At 44.2% G+C, this 22,240-nt stretch overlaps 1 protein-coding gene and 1 long non-coding RNA gene across 2 annotated transcripts in view; one reads left to right on the top strand and one right to left on the bottom strand.

Moving 5' to 3' along the window:
* Nucleotides 1–22,240, top strand: part of LOC116691164 (uncharacterized) — a 631,246-nt gene that overhangs the window by 28,056 nt on the left and 580,950 nt on the right. The window lies entirely within an intron of this gene.
* The window catches only part of LOC116691156 (fatty acid 2-hydroxylase), a 60,102-nt gene that overhangs the window by 17,307 nt on the left and 20,555 nt on the right, over nt 1–22,240 (bottom strand). Inside the window, exon 2 of the mRNA XM_032518533.1 lies at nt 8,665–8,796. Coding sequence (XP_032374424.1) covers nt 8,665–8,796 — 132 coding nt within the window. The remainder of the gene's footprint in view (nt 1–8,664; nt 8,797–22,240) is intronic.

Below are 22,240 nucleotides of genomic sequence, written 5' to 3'. Positions count from 1 at the left end.
TGAAAAAGACTGCTCTAAATTAAAACCTCTGTTTGCTTGCTACCACGTTTTGGCTGTTCTTCCCCTCTACACCCTGCCTGCTGCAAAGAAAAACCTCTCATGATATCACAGCCCATATCAATAGTGAACGAATAGTAAAACGGATGTACTACCTCGTGTTAACTTTTACTCTTCTATGAGTCCTCTTACTCCTCATATTGGCTACTGGGGAAAACATATTACACTCATTAATAACTAAATACAAGAGCTGGTGGTGAATCTAGTAGATATGGAAGACAGAAACTGAAGATTCTGATGAGGATGATGCAACATCCGCATCGTCGGGCTGAAAGAGGGGCTAGAAGGTGCTGATGCTATTCTGTACCTTTTGCGCTCCCTGCCTTAGTGGCTCCCAAAACTGGCATATATAAAGATCAAGATAAGAAGAACCCACAAAATACCCCCCCCCCCACACACACACACACACACACACACACACACACAAACACGTTTGGCTTTCTTTGTTCTGTTGGTTGCTCTAAATCCAGTCCAGAGCAGGGTAACTTTCGGTACACAATTCGTTCTGCATGCACGATCTGTCCTGCGCATGCGCAGTAGATGATAATCATGATGTACTACAATTTACAACACTGCACGATCTGTTCCCATAGACAGTTAAAAAAGTCTGTTCCACAGTGGCGGTCTGTCATTAGCCTCCACCGGACAGCTTGATTCAGTCTAAAATAACGTTACTCAAACTAAACAGTGGGAAAAGCAGGCTACAGCTGTTGAGGGTTCAGTCGGACCCGAACAACACAGGTAGACAGGAAAAGGTAACAAAAAGGTTTAATCCACTAAAAAACACACAAAAACCAAAGAACAGGAGATGGTGAAGGTGTAAGTGGTAATCCAGTCCGGGGAAGCTGCACAGAGTGGTGACGGAACACAATATCTGTGACGGAACAAGAAACAAAGTTAGTCAGTAGCAAAGTTTAGTAGAGCAACGATACTAAGTGACTGGCCTAGTTACCACTTGGGAGTATGTAACGAACTGGCGCTGAAGAGGTGGTCAGCCCGGGTATAAATACTGCAGTGGTGGTGATGGTGATGAGACGCAGCTGTGCTGGTAGACAGATGATGGTGATGTGGTGCAGCTGAGCTGGTAGACCTTGTACCTCTAGGACGCCTTCAAGTGGTGGACAGAAAACACAGACACACAGGGGAAAGGAGGGGGAATGGGACAGAAAAGGCAGCAGACCCACAACAGAGCCCCCCCCCTCAAGGGACGCCAGGCCTATCCGGATGGGACCGATGGAAATCGGTCACCAACTGAGGGTCCAGGATGAACCGCCGAGGGATCCAAGACCGTTCCTCAGGCCCGTAGCCCTCCCAGTCGACCAGGTACTGGAACCCTCTGCCACGCTGCCGAACGTCCAGGAGCTGACGGACTGTGTAAGCCGGATGGTCGTCTATAAGCCTGACAGGCGGAGGCGGGTCAGCAGGAGGACAAAGCGGACTGGAAGACACCGGCTTCAACTGGGACACGTGGAAGGTAGGGTGGATCCTCATGGCAGCGGGCAGCTTCAGCCGGACGGCCGAGGGGTTGATGATGGCCTCGACCACGAACGGGTCCAAGTACCGCGGGGAGAGTTTCCGCGACTCGGTGCGCAGCGGCACATTCCGGGATGACAGCCACACCTCCTGGCCTGGCTGGAACTGGGGTGCCGGGATCCTGTGTCTGTCCGCCACCGCCTTGGACCGCTCCGTGGTCTGGAGCAAGGCCTCTCGAGCCGTGACCCAAACCTGACGACAGCGACGCAGGTGGTCCTGCACTGACGGCACAGCCAGTTCCCTCTCCTGGGCAGGAAATAACGGAGGTTGGTACCCCAAAGCCACCTCAAAGGGGGAGAGACCGGTGGCCGAGGAGGTCAGTGAATTATGCGCGTACTCCACCCACGGCAGGAGAGACGCCCAGGCGGTGGGCTCCTGGGCGGCTACACAGCGGAGAGCAGTTTCCAGGTCTTGGTTGGCCCTTTCGGTTTGACCGTTTGATTGAGGATGGAATCCAGAAGAGAGGCTGACGGTCGCACCTAGGGCAGAACAAAACTCCTTCCACACTCTGGAAAATAATTGTGGGCCTCGATCAGACACAATGTCCACAGGAATTCCATGGAGACGGAAAACATGTTGGACAACGAGGTCAGCCGTTTCACTGGCTGTAGGTAATTTAGGTAATGCAATATAATGGACAGATTTAGAGAACCTGTCCACAACAGTGAGAATAGTGTCATTACCTCCAGAAACGGGCAAGCCCGTGACAAAATCCAGGGCCACATGCGACCAGGGACGGCTGGGGACCGGGAGTGGCTGCAGCAGACCAGCAGGCTGTTGGTGGGAGGCCTTTCCCCGAGCGCAGACAGTGCAGGCCGCCACGTAAGCCCGGACATCGGCTTCAGCCGACGGCCACCAGAAGTGTCGCCTCAGCAGAGTCAGAGTTCGATGTACGCCAGGGTGGCAGGCAAAACGTGCAGTGTGTGTCCAATGCAATACCTGAGACCGTACGGGCTGCGGAACGAAGAGTCGATCGGGGGGGCCTTCTCCGGGACCAGGATCCGTAGCTTGAGCGGCTTTCACCAGAGATTCGATCTCCCAGCGTACGGCGGCAACAACCCGAGAGGGTGACAGCACCGATTCTGGCTCGGAAGAGTCCTCGGTGCGGTCAAACAGACGTGACAGAGCGTCGGGTTTAACATTGCGTGTTCCCGGCCGGTAGGTAAGGGTAAAATTGAAACGACCAAAAAACAAGGCCCACCTGGCTTGACGTGAGTTCAGTCTCTTAGTGGATTGGATGTAGGCAAGGTTTTTGTGGTCCGTCCACACTACGAACGGCAGCTCCGCACCCTCGAGCCAGTGACGCCACTCCTCCAGTGCCAGCTTAACCGCCAGGAGCTCCCGGTTCCCCACGTCGTAATTCTGCTCGGCAACGGACAGTTTCTTCGACATGAAGGCACAAGGGTGGAGCTTCTGGTCTGAAGTGGAGCGTTGAGACAGTATAGCCCCCACTCCAGACGCAGAAGCGTCAACCTCCACCACAAACTGGAGTGAGCAGTCGGGGTGTTTGAGTACAGGAGGCGAAGTAAACAGCCGTTTCAACGTTGACATAGCATGCTCAGCAGCAGGAGACCAGTGGAAAGGGATCTTGGGGGACGTGAGCTTAGTCAGAGGGACCGCCACCCGGCTGAAGTCACGTATGACCTGCGGTAGAAATTAGCAAAACCCAGAAAGCGTTGAAGTTGCTTACGTGTCGTAGGCGTGGGCCAGTCGGCGACAGCTTTGGTCTTCTCTGGGTCAGCCGAAACCTGTCCACTCTCGATCACGAACCCCAAGAACGGGACCGAGTGCTGGTGAAAGGAGCATTTCTCAGCCTTCACGTACAGCTTGTTCTCTAGGAGGCGTTGAAGAACCTGCTGGACATGACACACATGCTCGGAGAGAGAGGAGGAGAAAACAAGAATGTCATCCAGGTAAACCACCACTAAACGGTTCAGAAAGTCCCTCACACATCATTGACCAGTGCCTGGAAGACAGCTGGAGCATTAGTTAGTCCGAATGGCATGACCAGGTACTCAAAGTGCCCCAGAGGAGTGTTGAAGGCGGTCTTCCACTCGTCACCTTCCCTGACACGAACGAGGTGGTAAGCGTTCCTTAAATCCAGTTTGGTGAATATAGCGGCGCCCTGCAGAGGCTCAAAGGTGGAATTAATCAATGGCAGGGGATATTTATTCTTAATGGTAATGTTGTTGAGCCCCCGATAGTCTATACAGGGGCGCAGTGACTTGTCTTTCTTCTCCACAAAGAAGAACCCCGCCCCCACCGGGGCTGAAGAAGGACGGATGATGCCGGACGATAGGGATTCCCTTATATACCTCTCCATAGCCTCCCGCTCAGGACGAGACACACTAAACAAGCGGCTAGCGGGATAAGGGGCGTCGGGGAGCAGTTCAATGGCACAATCATAAGGTCTATGGGGAGGAAGCGATAGGGCTTTGGCCTTGCTGAAAACCTCCGCAAGACCCATGTAGTCGGGAGGGACCGAAGACAGGTCCGGAGGTGTCTCCGCCGTGGCAGGGTCACGTTCGGCAGGTGGGACAGCAGAGCCTAGGCAGACGGAATGACAGCGGTCACTCCAACTAAGGATCGTGAGACGCTGCCAATCAATGACGGGGTTGTGTACCTTAAGCCACGGGAATCCGAGAATAAGCGGGGAGGCAGCGGCGGACATAATCCTGAAACACATAGTCTCGCGGTGGTTCCCGGACAGGACCACCGTGACGGGCACAGTCTGGTGTGTTACACGGGCCAATGTGTGGCCATCAACGGCGGTGACCCGGAATGGGGTCTCCATGGGCACAGTAGGCAAACCGGCTTGCTTGGCTAGGCTAACGTCCATAAAATTGTCCTCGGCACCTGAATCAATAAGAGGCGGGCAGTGAAAGGTCCTCATATTGAAGGGTGGCAGGGATCTGGAGACGGAGTTTAGTGGGTGCAGGAGTAGGGATAGGGCTCGTCAGTACCCCCACATTCACTGACGAGCCTTGTCTTTTGGTCGGACAGAACATGTTGCCACACGGTGAGTGGGATCACCACAATACAGGCACTCACCTGCCTGTATGCGACGGTGTCTCTCAGCAGGAGTGAGACGGGTGTGACCCAGCTGCATGGCCTCCACAGCGGAGTCTCCGGATGCGTTGACTGGCGAGGTGGCTGAAAACGTAGGGGAGGACGGTCTGCGACGCCGGGTCGGAGCAGAAGTCTGTTTGACGGGATCCGGCCGCCGCCTCTCTCGCGTCTCCTCTCTCGCCACCTGTTGTCGAGCGTAATGGCTAGGGAAACAAGGTTGTTAAGGGAGTCGGGCTCATCCCGGAGTGCAAGTTCATCCTTAACCATTTCACATAATCCATTAACAAACACCCCACGTAGTGCCTCCTCGTTCCAGCCGGAATCAGTAGCCAGTGTCCGGAAACCCACCGAATAGTCAGCCACACTGTCAGCTCCTTGACGGAGGCTAAGCAAACGCTTAGCTGCACACCCACTATAGTCCGGGTGGTCAAAAACAGCAGTTAAATCCGCAGAAAAATCATCAAAAGAGATCTCAGTAGTGAGACGGCTAGTACACACTGCTTCTGCCCAAGCTAGTGCTCTGCCTCTGAGTAAGCCTATCACGTAATGTACCTTGGAAGCGTCCGAAGAGAAGGACAGCGGGCGTTGGCGGAAGATGAGTCCACACTGCAGAAGGAAACCCCGGCATTTGTCCAATTCACCTGAAACGGTTCAGGCGAGCAGATGGGAGGCTCGCGGTGAAGTTGAGCAGCAGCCATGACAGGGGGGGCAGGTGGAGAGACAGGCTGAGTGGGAGAGGTAGTGACAGACAGTTTATCTACCTGCTCAGTTAGCTTGGTGACTTGGGCGATGAGCAGCTGGTTGTTTTCCAACAACGTGCGGAGAAGCTGGTCATGTTGTCCGAGTAGGATTCCCTGGGAGTGAAGAGCGCGCTGGGCACCCTCACCGCTGGTATCCTGTGGTGTTTCCGCGGGGTCCATTTTTGGCCAGTTCGTTCTGTTGAGGGTTCAGTCGGACCCGAACACAGAACAACACAGGTAGACAGGAAAAGGTAACAAAAAGGTTTAATCCACTAAAAAATACACAAAAACCAAAGAACAGGAGATGGTGAAGGTGTAAGTGGTAATCCAGTCCGGGGAAGCTGCACAGAGTGGTGACGGAACACAATATCTGTGACGGAACAAGAAACAAAGTTAGTCAGTAGCAAAGTTTAGTAGAGCAACGATACTAAGTGACTGGCCTAGTTACCACTTGGGAGTATGTAACGAACTGGCGCTGAAGAGGTGGTCAGCCCGGGTATAAATACTGCAGTGGTGGTGATGGTGATGAGACGCAGCTGTGCTGGTAGACAGATGATGGTGATGTGGTGCAGCTGAGCTGGTAGACCTTGTACCTCTAGGACGCCCTCAAGTGGTGGACAGAAAACACAGACACAGGGGAAAGGAGGGGGAATGGGACAGAAAAGGCAGCAGACCCACAACAACAGCTAAATTACATCTATTATAAATTATACATATAGGGGATTTATTCCAAATTAAGGGCATGCTGAACCAGCATGGCTACCACAGCATCCTGCAGCAACATGCCATCCCATCCAGTTTGCGTTTAGTTGGACCATCATTTGTTTTTCAACAGGACAATGACCCTAAACACACCTCCAGGCTGTGTAAGGGCTATTTGACCAAGAAGGATAGAGATGCAGTGCTGTGCCTCCACAGTCACTGGACCTGAACCCAATTAAGATGGTTTGGGGTGAGGTGGACCGCAGAGTGAAGGCAAAAGGGCCAACAAGTGCTAAGCATCTCTGGGAACTTCTTCAAGACTGTTGGAAAATCATTTTAGGTGACTACCTCTTGAAGCTCATCAAGAGAAGGCCAAGAGTGTGCAAAGCAGTAATCAGAGCAAAGGGTGGCTACTTTGAAGAAACTAGAGTATAAGACATGTTTTCAGTTATTTCACATTTTTTTGTTAAGTACATAATTCCACATGTGTTCATTCATAGTTTTGATGCCTTCAGTGACAATCTACAGTCCCTGACAAAAGTCTTGTCGCTTGTGTAGAAATTGACCTGAAGTGCCGCTGAAATATATTTCTATTCAAGATTTATTTACAAGAAATGGCTCATTTTAATCCCAACAGCTTTTGTAATAATGTTTCATTGCAAAAAGAAACTGTCAAAAAGTATTCTAATATTCACAGCTTGGTAAAGCCCATTGAGTCAATTTTTGCAAAGACAAAAGTGTTGTTGCCTTGTCATATGAGCTTCACCTGGGACTAATAATGGATCAATTAGGTCTCAGGTGTGTATAAAAACAACCCCAGTACACCAGACCTTCACATCAACTGCAACTAGACATCTGCAAACATGCCTAAGATTCACCCTGAGACTAAAGTTTTGATTATCAAGAGGCTGAAGACCAGATCCACTGCTGATGTGGCAGACACCTTCAATGTGTCTCAGCGTCAAGTACAGAGGATAAAAAAAAACATTTGAAGATACTGGAGATGTTTTTGACAAGCCCAGGTCAGGCAGACCCCGCAAGACAGCTGCTCAAGAGGACCGTTTGTTGGCTCGAAAATCCAAGGCCAGCCCATTTTCCACTGCAGCAGAGCTCCACCAGACCTGGTCCCCTGAAGTCCCTGTGTCAACCAGAACGGTTTGTCGGATTGTGTCTCGAAATGGCCTCCATGGTCAAATCAGTGCCCAGAAGCCAGCACTAAACAAAAGACAATTGAAAAACCGTGTGGCAATTGCCAAGGCCCACAGCCTGCTAAAAGGATGGACGCTGGAGAAGTGGAAGAAAGTGGATTTTTAAGATGAATCTTCTGTTGAATTACACCACAGTTGCCGCAAATATTGCAGGAGACTTACTGGAGCCCGCATGGATCCAAGATTCACCCAGAAAACAGTGAAGTTTGGTGGCGGAAAAATCATGGTCTGGGGTTACATCCAGTATGGGGGTGTGCGAGAGATCTACAGGGTGGAAGGCAACATCAATAGTCTCAATTACCAAGAAATCTTAGCTACCTCTTATATTCCCAACCATAAAAGAGGCCAAATTCTCCAGCAGGATGGTGCTCCATCTGCAGGCATACTTCCATCTCCACTTCAAAGTTCCTCAAGGCGAAGAAGATCAAGATGCTCCAGGATTGGCCAGCCCAGTCACCAGACATGCACATCATTGAGCAGATGTGGGGTAGGATGAAAGAGGAAGCATGGAAGACCAAACCAAAGAATATTGATGAACTCTGGGAGGCATGCAAGACTGCTTTCCTAGCTATTTCTGATGACTTCATCAATACATTGTATGAATCCTTGCCAAACCGCATGGATGCAGTCCTTCAAGCTCATGGAAGTCATAAAAGATATTAAATTTGAATCTCACAGCACCACTATTTAATTTGCTGATATATTTTAGTATTTGTAGTAAATTTGTTCAATTTATGTATAGGCAACAAAACTTTTGTCTTGCCAAAATTTGACCTTTCTGTCTTGTTTGAATTACAAAACTTTTTTTTAGTGAAACTAATTTATTTCAGTGCATTGAACATCATTTGGGAGGGTTTTAGCTTTTCATATGAGCTATTTCTTACACCAATTGATTAATTAAAAGTCAGGTTAATAGCAGGTGTTTCTACAAAATAGATAAGTGACAAGACTTTTGTCAGACACTGTACAATGTAAAAAGTCATGAAAATAATGAAAAGGTGTGTCCAAACTTAGGCCTGTACTGTATATGATACTTGAGGGTCTTTTACACGCTTTCTCAGCTAGCGGTTAGCCAAATTATCTGTTAGATATACTTACGGCATCTTTCCGGTAGAGGCTAACGGCAGAGCGCTATTGTGGGACAGATCGTGCGGTGTTGTAAATTGTCATATATCATCATTATAATCTGCACATGTGCAAACATCTTGCGCATGCAAGACGGATCGTGCAGGCAGAACGGATTGTGTACCGACAGTAACCACAACCAATTTCAGCAAACATCTTCTTGTTATCACATACTGATCACACACAAAAAAAACACACAAAAACACACACACACAGACACACACACCAACCTTGTCCAGGTCCACGGGGCTGCAGCGGTTATATGGGGCATTCTCATCCTCCTCTTTCATGTTCTTGTCTGTTGTCTTTTCTGCCATCTTTTCTTCTGTCTGATCACTGGCCTTCCTCCTCTCTCTCAGAGTCTGAAGAAAAGCAAGACATAAGCCAAAAATAATTACAACAGCAAGGTAGACTCATGATCAGAGAAACTGGATAAGTAGGAGTCAACCACCTCTTTATGTTGTGCCCTTAAAATAAGGGAAAATATACATTAAATGTAACTGCCTCATTACCACAGAATATATTAAATGGTTAGCGTAGGGAGTAAAATTAAATATTCAAACTGTTTTCAAACCTCAAATCTCTCCACTGATTCCACAGTAAAACTGAAAAGGCTGTTGTGGGCCAATTTGAAGATAACATTAAGTGCTTTTACAAAGTCACTTACCCTAAGAACTCACACACACTGCTGTAGATCTATAAGGCAACATCCTGCTAGATCTCAAGATCTTGATGCAAAATGCAATAATGCTGTTAAATAAGGATGTTAATATGCTTTTACAAGCAAGTATATATCCATATGTTTTATTGTAAAAAAAAATAACATAATTTGGATAATATATTATCTGAACTTTGTGGAACCAACAATTTTCAAATTAAATTAATCACAACCAAAATGATGTTAACCTTGGTGTTGGGCTGCATTTTACAATGTGAAGCAAGAGGTAGCATCAACGTTAACACAGTCAATTAAATGACAAAAACAGTGATGAAGAGATGCAGATCCGCAGCTGAGCGTGCCTGGAACACCTCCCTGAGGAGGAGCCCAGGGGACATCCTTACCCTATACCCAAACCACCTCATTTGGCTCCTCCAAGTGAGACGTCAGCCACCTCTTTCGGATATGACCAAGCCTTCATGACCATAGGTGAATATAGGAACATAAACTGATTGGTAGATCAAGAGCTTTGCCTTCTGGCTCAGCTCTCTTTTCACCAAAATGGTGAGATACGTTGAATGTAATAGTGCACCCACTGCGCCGATTTTTAGACAAAGTACTGCCCTCACCTGAAACAAGTCCGACTTACTTCCGAGAACCCGGACACAGCTCTCACTTTGGTCATACAGAGATTGAATGGCCCTGAGAAGGGACCCCCTCACCCCATACTCCCGCAGCACTTCCCACAGTATCTCCCGGGGAACCCAGTCATACGCCTTCTCCAGATCCACAAAACACATGTAGACCGGTTGGGCATACTCCCCGGCTCCCTCCAGGATCCTTGCAAGAGTGAAGATCAGATCCGTTGTTCCACGACTAGGATGGAATCCGCATTGTTCCTCTTCAACCTGAGGTTCGACTATCAGCCGAACCCTCCTTTCCAGCCCCTTGGAGTAAACTTTACCAGGGAGGCTGAAAAGTGGGAAACCCCTGTAATTGGCACACAACCTCTGGTCCCCCTTTTTGAAGAGGGGAACCACCACCTCGGTCTACCACTCCTTAGGCACTGTCCCAAACTTCCAAATATTGAAGAGGCATGCTATTCAAGACATCCCCTCCACACCCAGAGCTTTTAGCATTTCTGGACGGACCTCATCAATCCCTGGGGCTTTTCCACTGTGGAGTTGTTTAACTATCTCAGCAACTTCCACCAGGGAAATTGATGACAATCCAGGAAACGTAACCCTAATCTCAGGGCTTAAAGTATTCCAGCACCGTGCCAGAGCTCCGGTGTGCGGTCGTGACGAAAAATACATAAATAAATTCTACCTAATTTCCCTCTCCAAAATAACTGCAGAAGAGAAGTCACAGTGCTTACTTGCTTTGGTGTTTGTAAAGCATTAAAGAACAAAGAAAGGTTCACATTAGAAAAGATCTTTTTCATTTTTATCTTCTGTGTAGATGCACTCCCCTACAAAATACCAGTGGTAGTCGAGAATGATTTATTATTTCCAAATAGATTTGTGTATTCATGTCATCTTTTAGAAATTACTTTTTCTTTTTTTTATATCACAATATATATTGCAGGTAAAAATATTGCAATGGCAGACTTTTTCCAATATCGTGCAGGCCTAATGCCGACCAAAAGTCCTTCTCCATATCTTCTCCAAACTTCTCCCACACCCGCTGCTTTGCCTCTTTCACGGCAGGGCCTGCAGCCCTTTGGGCCCTTTGGGCCATTCAGTACCCTGCAACTGCAACTTCTTGTGGAGTCCTCTGGGATAACATATCCTGGAAAGACTCCTTCAGTCGGACAGCTTCCCTGACCACCAGTGTCCACCACGGTGTTTGTGGGTTATCGCCACTTGAGGCACTTAAGACCCTAAGACCACAGCTTCCCACTGCAGCTTCAGCAATGGAAACTTTGAACATTGTCCACTCAGGTTCAATTTCCCCAGACTCCACAGGGATCCCCTAAAAGCTCCGCCGGAATTGTGAGTTTATTTTATTATACTTTATTAATCCCACAAGGGGAAACTACACTTTTCACTCTGTTGTTATTACACACAGGCCTGAATTACATACACATGCTCAGGACCTACACATGCACTAATGGAGAGATGTCAGAGTGAGGGGGCTGCCCATGGAAAGGCGCCCCGAGCAGTTGGGGGTTTGGTGCCTTGCTCAAGAGCACCTTGGCAGTGCCCAGGAAGTGAACTGGCACCTCTCCAGCTACCAGTCCACCACCATACTTTGGTCCGTACGGGGACTTGAACCAGTAACCCTCCGGTTCCCAACCCAACTCCCTATGGACTGAGCTACTACCACCCCCAGTAGAAAGTTGTGCCCGTTTGGGTTTACCAGGTCTGTCCAGAGTTATCCTCCACCCCCTGAACTAACTCAGGGGCGGAGTTGACAGCTCCGCCCCTCTCTTCACCCCAGTGTCCAAAACACCCAAGTGTCCAAAACAAACGGCCTCAGATCAGATGAAACAATTATAAAATCGATCATTGACCTTCGGCCTAGGGTGCTCTGGTACCAAGTACACTTATGAGCGTCCCTATGTTTGAACATGGTGTTTGTTATAAACAATCCATGACTAGCACAGAAGTCCAACAACAAACAACCACTCGGATTCAGATCAGGGAGGCCGTTCCTCCCAGTCACGCCTCTCCATGTGTCTCCATCATGGCCCACATACGCGTTGAAATCCCCCAGCAGAACTATGGAGTCCCCCACTGGAGCCCCACGCAGGACTCCATTTAAGGTCTCCAAGAAGGCTGAATACTCCGAACCTTTGTTTGGTGCACATGCACAAACAACAGTCAGAGTCCCTCCCCCACTTGTGAATATCCCCACACCTGCCCGGCGCCTCACACCCTGGGCAATTCCAGATTGAAAAGAGTCCAACCCCTATCCAAGAGTTTGGTTACAGAACCGAGACTGTGCGTAGAGGTAAGCCCAACCAGATCTAATTGGTAGCGCTCCAACTCCCGCACAAGTTCTGGCTCCTTTCTCCACAGAGAGGTGACATTCCACTTCTCCAGAGCCAGCCTCTGCCGCCCGGGTCTGGTCCATTGAGGCCCCTGATCTTCATCACCTCCCATGTGGCAGCGCATCCGACCCCAGCGTTTCCTCCCACAGATGGTGGGCCCATGGGATGACTCAGCAGCAACATATGACTTAATACACAATTTCCTTGTGTTAGTATTGTGGTTACCTAGTAATGCTGGTCAAGCAAGATATAAGCAGTTCAATGCACAACTGACAGGTGGAAGCAGTGAATTAAGCCGTAAGTTGGAGAACGTATGAAATTTATAAAAACATAAGGAACTATTAAACGTACTGCAGGGACTCAATATTTTTTTAAATGTTTTAGGGGGCGCTAGACAGCGATTTTTGTGCGCCTATTCCTAAAACTCTTAAAATACGTAAATGTTGGCCAGGCTTGATGAGACTGAGCGATTAATTTGCAGAAAAGAAGGAATAATAATTCCTTCAGTTTCAATAGGGTCTTTGCCGCTGTCGGCGCTCAGGCCCTAATAATTATTGCACTGTATGGGCAGAAGGACAGTGGAGAAGTGGATTGTGTTTCTGGAGTTTGTGGGTAGTGTAGTACTTTGACATAACATCACTAATAAAACATGTTTTTCTTTAAAAAAAAAAAAAGGTAGACTTCATGTTTTTTTTTTCCAGGGGCATAAACCATTGTTCACAATCATGTAGCTCTTGGTAAGTCTACCTTGGAAGGGTTAGACATGATGGATAATAAAGACAATAATGAAGTGCTCCTTTATAAAAAAAACACTCAATGACCAACCAGAGAAACCACACTCTTTTTTTATTTGTATTTATTTCTTATTTTTTGTAACAAAACTCTTATTATCATCTTCCTTCTCTGAACTGCAATTAGCTGCCTCTTTGTTCCTCATTTGACTTCGCCACTGGCGGTCAGTTCCCATCAGTTAAGTGAAATATTTATCAGCTGGTTGGTTTCAGACACATGCAGGAGCACACATGTACATACAATGCAATGCCACGCCACACACACACACACACACACATAGGTGCCCTTTGGTTTGTTTCTAACATCACCTTGGCAATTTAACACCTAAGCAACATTACACCCCCCCCCCATTATCACAGTGTACTAAAACAAAAGAAACAAACAAAGGTGCCATTAAGCTGTCTCGTCCTTCTTGGAAGAATAAAATTGATGTTGACGTCGAAGTAATATGAGATTAATACTAGTTTAATCCTGTTTTTAAGTACAGTAGTGATATTGTATTACCCAGCTTGGTTTACAATATCGTCAGTAGAACGTCTATAAAGAATATAATAATTGAATGCATTTTATTGTCCTTATACTGTATGATAAGTATGTACTGTATTAAAAATGGCAGATCCAGAGACTTAAAAATGAGGTTCAGCATGTGTCAATCCTGTGTTGCCGTATTTAATGGCCAATCTACTTATCTGGAAGCGACACTCAAATTTAATAGCAGTATTGGCATACATTTGATTGTACCAAGTGTAAAAATGTTCATCAAATAAAGGAAAAGAGAAGTAGCTTAAGAGCAGAATGAAAGTAATGGAAAAGAGAATATCAATATCAATCAATATCAGAAAAATATTGAGTACAGTGTCCTTTCAGTACGTTATTTGTTTAGTGTTGTCATAGGTGACACTGTACGTGGTGATACAGATCTGATATCAAAACATTCACACAGGGCAGCACAGCAAAACACACACACAACAAGCACTATGATATCTTTCTGTTGGAGAAAGAAATAAGCAGACACACCCTCTGTATAAGCAGCAGCAGCCATGGCCTACGCGAGCGAGGCTGTGAGTAATGTGTGATTGTGATGTTTAATAAGCTCTAGCACATTCCACTTTATACATGTACATAACTGCCTTAACTTTTTTTATGACTGCTATGACTATATTTTTCAATACTTCTACCAATTTTCCAAAACTCTTAACACACCAGCACACAACTGGCAAAACGGTCAACTTTATGTTCCAAATTACACATTGTAAACTAAAGTCCAACACTGCTTTTCAAAACACAACAATACACTAACACAATACAATAAACTCACATAATTCTTCCAAAACACTACCACGTTCTCATTCAACAGGAACATTTAGTCAATCATAGCACACTGTCACAGAAAACACTAACATCTTATTGAATTATTTCATATGTGTCATGTCTGCCCTTGTACAACAGATAACAGCAAATGTGCTCTATTTATATAGCGCTTTTCTAGTCTTAACAGATCATCAGATAAACACTCACACACGTTCACATTTCGATGGCAACTCGTGGTACAGTGTCTTGCCCAAGGACACTTTGACATGGGACTACAGGGCTGGGGTTTGAACCATCAACCTTCCAATTGGCAGGCAACCGCTCTACCACTGAGCCACAGTGAATTGTATTAATCCCACTATTTTAATTGTTATTAATTATATAATAATAATGATAATAATAACAATAATAATAATAATAATACATTGTATTGATCATAGATTGTGTTTTACACAACAGTTTCTCTTGAAGCCTCTACATTTTTGTTTTGTTGGGTTTAGTAAATGCGTTTCTCTTGCTACAGAAATTCAATACAAAAATGAATGAGCCAGCTGTATAGAATGTGCCACTGCCCAATGTAAGTCGTGTGCAGATTTGAGTTGCGCACAATTCACTTTGCGACAAGTGGCCTGCAAGATGCTAACGAGAGACTTCTGTAATGTCAGTATAGTAAAAATGGATCTAACAGAGTTTGTTCACCGCTGGCTACAAGTTAGCAATCAAACACAACAAAGGCTGTCAGTTGAATGGTGTTTTGAGCTAACGTTAGCAATCAAACAATCATAGACCGCTAAAACGTTTTTGAAATGATTCCCATCCTCTGTTATTGTTTGTAATGAGAAAAGTTTATTATTTCATGTATTTCACAAATTTCAGTATGACACGTTATGCCGTAAACCGTTTAAATCTGAGCATGCGCAAATCACATCTGCACTTGACTTACATCAGGCAGAGACAGAATATGGTTTATGAAGAATGGGAAACAGAGACAAAATTGTCCTGGTACTCGTCTTCCTCTCCCTCGAGCAGGAATTTTTCTTACCTTCTTTGTTTTTATCTTTACTGCACTGTTCCTTTTCCACACAAAATCAGCCCAAAATAGGTCCTCTTTTACTGTATGTGCTGTTCATATCAGAATAAGCTTTAGACAGGTTTGCGAACAACAAACAATTCAATTCAATTTTATTTATAGTATCACATCTTAACAAAAATTAACTCCATACTCTTCACAGATAGAGTAGGTCTAGACTACACTCTATAATTTACAAAGCCCAAACAATTCTGGTAATTCCCCTTAGAGCAAGCGACTAGTGCGACAGTGGCGAGGAAAAACTCGGACAGAACCAGGCTCTTAATAGGCGGTGTCTGACAATGCCGGTTGGGGTTGAAATAAAGAGTGGCAATAACAGTCACAATAAAAGACAATGGAACAGTGACTACAAATGGAAGTCATTATAGTTCCTGTCATAGCCGGGCATTGCAGGGCGTTACAGGGTGTAGCGTGGCATAGCAGAGCATAGGTGGACGTAGCGGGATGCAGCAGGACACTGCAGGGCATCGCAGAGCAAACTAAGGAATGGGACTTTGGTTACTGTAATCTTTGCTGTCAAAGTACAACACTCACTTACTGTAACATATAAAGATTAATGTAAAAAAAGATGTTACAATAGAATACATGTAAAATGCAGGGGATATATTTGCGTTTCAATTTACAATATGAACGATTGTTCACTTTGACTTTAGCCTAAGATAGGTTTTGAACATGATGTTGTCTATTCTGACATACAGTGTGAAAGCATTTGCAAATTAGTCAGTAAAAATCCATTCTTTTGGTAAAAGATACATTTTGTGTCTAAGCAACAAGAAATGTGTTAGTTGTATAGCCTACAAAGACATATGTTGTGCTAACTGTGTTAAGAGTTTAGAAAAGCTGTTAAAAGTATTGAAATGATTGTCATTGTAATCATAAAAAACTGTAACAAAAAATGACTGGAGCACTCTGGCGTAACTGAATTCTGCAGGTGTGGTGCATTTGGAGGTATGTGAAAATCCCAATATCCCTTTCTTCACATCACCTCAATTCCCCTCACATATCTGCTTAGCTTTACTATAAATGTGTCAATGTTTGTTAACATTTCAAATACATTCACTTACTTTGTGTTGAAGTCACGTTAAACACGCTTGCCAAACAGGCAATGCAAACACAAACCTTACAACTCTGCCTGGACAAATATGTGCAAACCTATACATACCACCTTGAAGTACAGTAGTTTAATGCTGACAGTACACACACCTCAAAACCACCCACTACTCATAATGCTCAGATTGTGCCAATCATGCTCAAGCAGCTGACAAAGGGAACAAACATAGATAGGAACTGTGTGTGTGTGTGTGTGTGTGTGTGTGTGTGTGTGTGTGTGTGTGTGTGTGTGTGTGTGTGTGTGGTGTGTGTGTGTGTGTGTGTATGTATGTGTGTGTGTTAATAACATTGCATGACTTAGCTAAAGGCAGTGTGTCAGCAGGTTTTTAGAAGAGGAACATTGAGGCAGATGCAGTTGTATAGGACGAGACAAGTTATTTTGTTGCAATTCTTTAAAAAAAACAGAGGTACAAATGTACAGTAGCTCAGCGTAAATTCTTTCAGGAAGACCTAATTATTAATCGATGCGCTCCTTAATCAATTCAGCTGTTATCCAAAAAAATGTATTTTTTATCATTATAACAGTATAACTGTCACATATCTGCAACTCGTCTCTCCTGATTGAAATGTATCTCGCATTACATCCTTTTAGGAAGGCCTCACTCTTAATCAATGCTCTACCTAACTCCAATCAGATGTTCACCTTCCTGCTAAACCAATCAGAATCGTTACACAAATGGCAAGGGCCAATCACAGACTCAAAACCCTGCTTTAAATAATCTGTTTCTCCCCTTGCTATTCAGCTGTCAGTGAAGGCAAAGAGTGCAGCCCTCCACCTCCAGTCATCTACTCCAGCTGACCGGTCCAGAGCCTCCGTCTTCAGGCTCCTTCGTCGCCACCACCGGTGCTCTGCGGTGCCCTGCTACGTCCTGCTACGCTCTGCGGTGCCCTGCTACGTCCTGCTACGCTCTGCGGTGCCCTGCTACGTCCTGCTACGCTCTGCGGTGCCCAGCTACGTCCTGCTAAGCTCTGCGGTGCCCTGCTACGTCCTGCTGTGCCTTGTAACGCTTCACAGTGCCCTGCTATGCTACAAAGAACTACTACAAACTACTATTTTTTGTGACTGTTATTGCCACTCTTCATTTTAACCCCAACCGGTTGTCAGACACCGCCTACCAAGAGCCTGGGTCTGACCGAGGTTTCTGCCTAAAAGGAAGTTTTTCCTTGCCACTGTCGCACTGTTGCTTGCTCTGGAGGAAACCACTACAACTGTTGGGTCCTTGTAAATTCTGGAGTGTGGTCTAGACCTTTTCTATCTGTAAAGTGTCTTGAGATAACGCTTGTTATGAATTGATACTTTAAATAAAATTGAATTAAAAAATTGAATTGAATTGTCTAGATTCCATTTTAAACACAAAGGCTCCATTGTATTTCTTTAAAATTCTGCTTTTTATTATCAGCCAAGAGGAACACACTCACCTATTTTGCCAGGTATCCGATTATAAAATGGACTAAACAATGGAATTAGAGCTAATTTTATTGTTTAGTCCAAAAAGCAGAATTTTAAAGAAATACAATGGACATAAATATTGATAGATGGATCGGTAATGAAAATAATCATTGAGAACATTGTGTTATGTACAACCAAACTATGATGACATATTCTTAAACTATAACAAGGTCTGTGTCTTTGTTATTCAGGTATGTGAGTAAAAGAAAAACATGAGTGTTCCAATGGGTGTGAACAGGTGGAGGTACATTGGGTGCTGTGGCTTTGAATTTCCCTAATGAGTTTCTTTTCAGCCCCTCACCTTTTCATCCTCCACTACAAGCAAAGAAGAATCTTTGTCTGAATAATATGTCAAATCTTATGTCATTTAGCCCAACTGAAACCTTCGGGAGTCACATTTTTACAGCACTAGAAAACTCTTCTCTCCAACGTCTGAAAGTGCAAAGTTGTCATCAAAACAGCAAAAGAAGTTATTGTTAGGTTCCTGATGCAAAGTTTCCCTTAAGCTACAACGAGTAGTTCGATAGCAGAAATCTCCTCATTTGAATCTCATACATAGACTAAATAATAGACAGGAGAATTCCCATTGTGAACTTCATTTTTTCTTTTAGCCAGCAAACAATACACAGTCCTTGTTGTAGTTGGTGCGACTTTTTCCAGCAGAGGGGATGTGTCATCATAGTTTGGGTGTAGGGCTGAACAATATTGTGTTTTAGCATTGACATTGCAATGTTTAAATTTCTTGACATTTTGCGAGTTTATTTTTTACTAAAAAAACAACAAGAGTTTGGCAAAGTAAACACTCACACACAATGCATCATTGTACATGTAGGCACAGCCGCCACGGATCAGTGAGCAGTCAGCCAATAATCGCACACCCTACACACACAGGCTCCAGGCAGCTAGAGCCCGCGGTGCTCAGAGAGGTTTTAGAAGCCGTGTTTTACGATGCTAAAATCACTGGTTATTTACATGGAGTCTGGTGGGTTTAGCGAACGCAATTTCGCAGACTTTTATGTTTTAAAAAGGATCTTCATCTTTAACAGAAAGGTCGACCTCCTTAGAAATCCTTTCCATAATGTTGTCAGACACTTAGAATATTAATCTGAGTCTGTTAGCAGCTAAACAAGCACTTTTATGAACGTAAATACAAGCTGGACAATTATCCTATTAACTTACATTGCAGCGATCTCGTTTAATACTGCATCAATGTCAAAGGAAAATATGTCCTCAGTAGTTTTTGTTGTATCTGATTCTCAATGAGCTGTTGCAGAAACAAGCCTTGAGCAGTAAAGCAAAAGCTGTCAGTAGTTCAGTAAACATTACAATATTATGAAATATTGAGACTTTCTATCTTGAAATATTAAGACTTTCTATCTTGAAATATTAGGACTTTCTATCTTGAAATATTAGGACTATTAGGACTTTCTATTTTGAAATATTAAGACTTTATATCTTGAAATATTAGGACTTTTTATCTTGAAATATTAGGACTTTTTATCTTGAAGTGTAAGGATGGATTTTTTTTATCTTGAAATATTAGGACTTTCTATCTTGAGGTGTAGTGTAGTGGAGTAGGAAGTTGCAGCAGGGGTGGGTCTAGGATCAGACCTGGGGGGGGGGACTCAGCCCCTAATAAGAACAGCTCTAGGTCTAGTGTCCCCGTTTTAAGTTTTACAAAAATAAAAACATTACTTGTTTTGTAGGTAAATACGCTTCTGAGCTGAAAATGTCCCCGGATTTTGTCTGAGAAATCTGGTCCCCTTATTTTACAGCCACTTTAATACACTTGTTTTACACTTGTTATATGATGTTTCATTACAGAGTTCTCTGTTGATTTGTTTGTTGCTTTGTGCTCATTGGAAAAAATGAATGTCAACAAAGTTGCGTGCCAGAAATACAATGCGGCATGACGTAGATCCCCTTTAAGGCCAGGCTAATGTTGGTAGTCTCTCTAGTCTAGTGGAAAGAAAGTGTAACAACAACCACATGCTTAAAGTGCCATTGTTGATGAATAAGCCTCAGTAGTGTAGTAGGCCTACATAGTGTAGTACATGAGTAGTGTAGTACAATAACAGGCTGCATTTGAGCATTGAATAGTCAAATATTATTTGAATACTAAAAAGAACAACACATGAAATTCGAATGGTATTTTAGAGGAAGATTTACAGCTCTAGTATGGTGGTGGACTGGTAGCTTGAAAGAAGCCAGTTCAACTCATGGGCACTCTTGGGGTGCTCTGGTTGCCTGTCCATCAACAGCTGTGGCCCTCTCACTCATCTCTCCATTAGTGCATGTATAGGTACTGCACATGTGTGTAATTCAGGCCTGTGTGTAATGCGTATAATAACAACAGAGTGAAAACATTGTAGTTTTTATCTTGTGGGATTGATAAAGTATAAATCATTATTATTAATCCAGGCTTATGTAAAAGTAGATTTTTAGTTTTTTGTCCTGACAGTGGCACATTTGGTCAATCTGGGTTTAAGAAGTCAACCTCAGCCTTAAATGTAGTGGCATAATATTCCAAGTAAAGTACAAGCAAGTCAAAATTGTATTCAAGTACAGTAAATGTACTCGTATGATAATTTACATCTATCATAACATGAATACAAATTTCATAAAGACCAATATATACCAATATGATCATTTTTGGTGGATGTTTTAACTTCTGAAAAAGTTTGTGATAATTTCTTTTTTTTTCTTTTTTTTTGGCCATTTTCAGCCTCCATTATTTTCTTTTCAACAGGACAGCTAAAGACATGAAAGGGGAACAAAAAGTGGCAATGGGCCAGATGTCAGAGTCAAACACGGGCCCGCTGCATCGAGGAGCAAACCTCCACATATGGACGACCGCTCTACCAACTGAGCTATGTTGCTGCCAAACATTTGTGATAATTTAAGTTTTTTTTCTCCTCTTTTAGTGCAAACAATGTTTCCCCCAGCCAGCATCTTATGTGGAAGTCATCCTGTTGGTAACCAGAGTACATGTCAAATATTCTCTATAATGGAGATGAATGTGTTTGTGCTCAGTGCCAAATCCAGTGCCAGGGTATAAACCCCCCTGTCTGTGCAGATATCTAAAACAGTAATCTTCAGGATGTGGGCAAACAATGTACTACGGAACAAACATCTTACAGTATGTAGCAGAAACAGCTTATATAAATGCAGCTACACTGACAAAAAAATCTAACAATAATCTATAACTGAAGAGGAACAACATCTTTGACAAATAGGTTGTGAGAGTTCCTCTTTTCTGATTCAAAGACATTGAAAACTGACTGAAGCACACTTGATATAATAGTTGCTTAGTAGCTCTACAATTTACAGTCTCAAAACTTACAGTTAAACACTAACCATACTGGATTTCACTGTAAATGTTATGTTGCCCAATATTTTTTAATTTTTTCTCAGAACAGGACTGTGGCTTTTGTGGAACAATGCCTGGCTATTGGGACAGAAAAGGAATCCAACGTATAGATATGTATCTTAATTTTGCTAGTGAAATCCAAACTCAGGCACCGTAACTTGGTAAAGGCTGCCATGGCAACATCTCAACGGTGTCCAAGGGAGGTGAGGACTTCCTCTCTGAATCACACTGCTCTGTTAAAATCTTTCTGACCTTTTATCTTTCAGTCCATCTGTGCTATCAGCTCAGTATCAGTCATCTGCTCTGGCACATCCTCTACATTATTGCCTGAATGTAAAGCCAGAATGCTACAAACAACTAAGTAATAAATAACAAACAAATAAGAAGTAGACCGTTTTCTAGATAAACCCTACTAAGTAAACACTGAATGCAGGAAGAGGAACTTCTGTAAGTGACTGCTGGCCTTAGTCTGTGTTGCTGTCAGGAGTGCCTGTGTACACTCTTCAGACCTGAGCTGAGACAACGGCTGTTATGCCTGTGGTGTTAACATACCTCACTCCATGTTGACCCATTGTTATACCAATAATGACACATGCATTATACTGAGGATGGATACTTTAAAGAGCTTTCCGTGCTCTAGCTTACAGTATATAGTGATTAATAGCATTCAATTAGCTTAGGCAACATTTATTTGAGAAACACCTTACAGGCAGTATATGTAGTGAGTATTGTCTTACTGTTTGTCTATTTTGTTTTGTATTTCATGTTGTTTAATATGTTTGTTAGTTTATGTATGCACCAACCACCAAGGCAAATTCCTTGTTAGTATAACTTTGGCAATAAACTTGATTCTGATAGACATAAAAAGTTGTTCAAAGTTGTCCGCTCCTACCTGACTTAGAGCCAGAGGGAGAGATTGGGAGGGACAGAGAACACAGTGGTGGTCGAGCTAGCTAGAGAGTGAGAGAATGAACAGAAGGAGCACCTAACAAAGCAGTAAGGTTAGTTAGTCTGATGAATAAAACGTTTG

The sequence above is a fragment of the Etheostoma spectabile genome, chromosome 6, assembly GCF_008692095.1.
Source record: "Etheostoma spectabile isolate EspeVRDwgs_2016 chromosome 6, UIUC_Espe_1.0, whole genome shotgun sequence".
NCBI lineage: Eukaryota > Metazoa > Chordata > Actinopteri > Perciformes > Percidae > Etheostoma > Etheostoma spectabile.
Note: the sequence above shows the minus strand (reverse complement) of the source record. Positions and strands in the feature narration are given on the sequence as shown.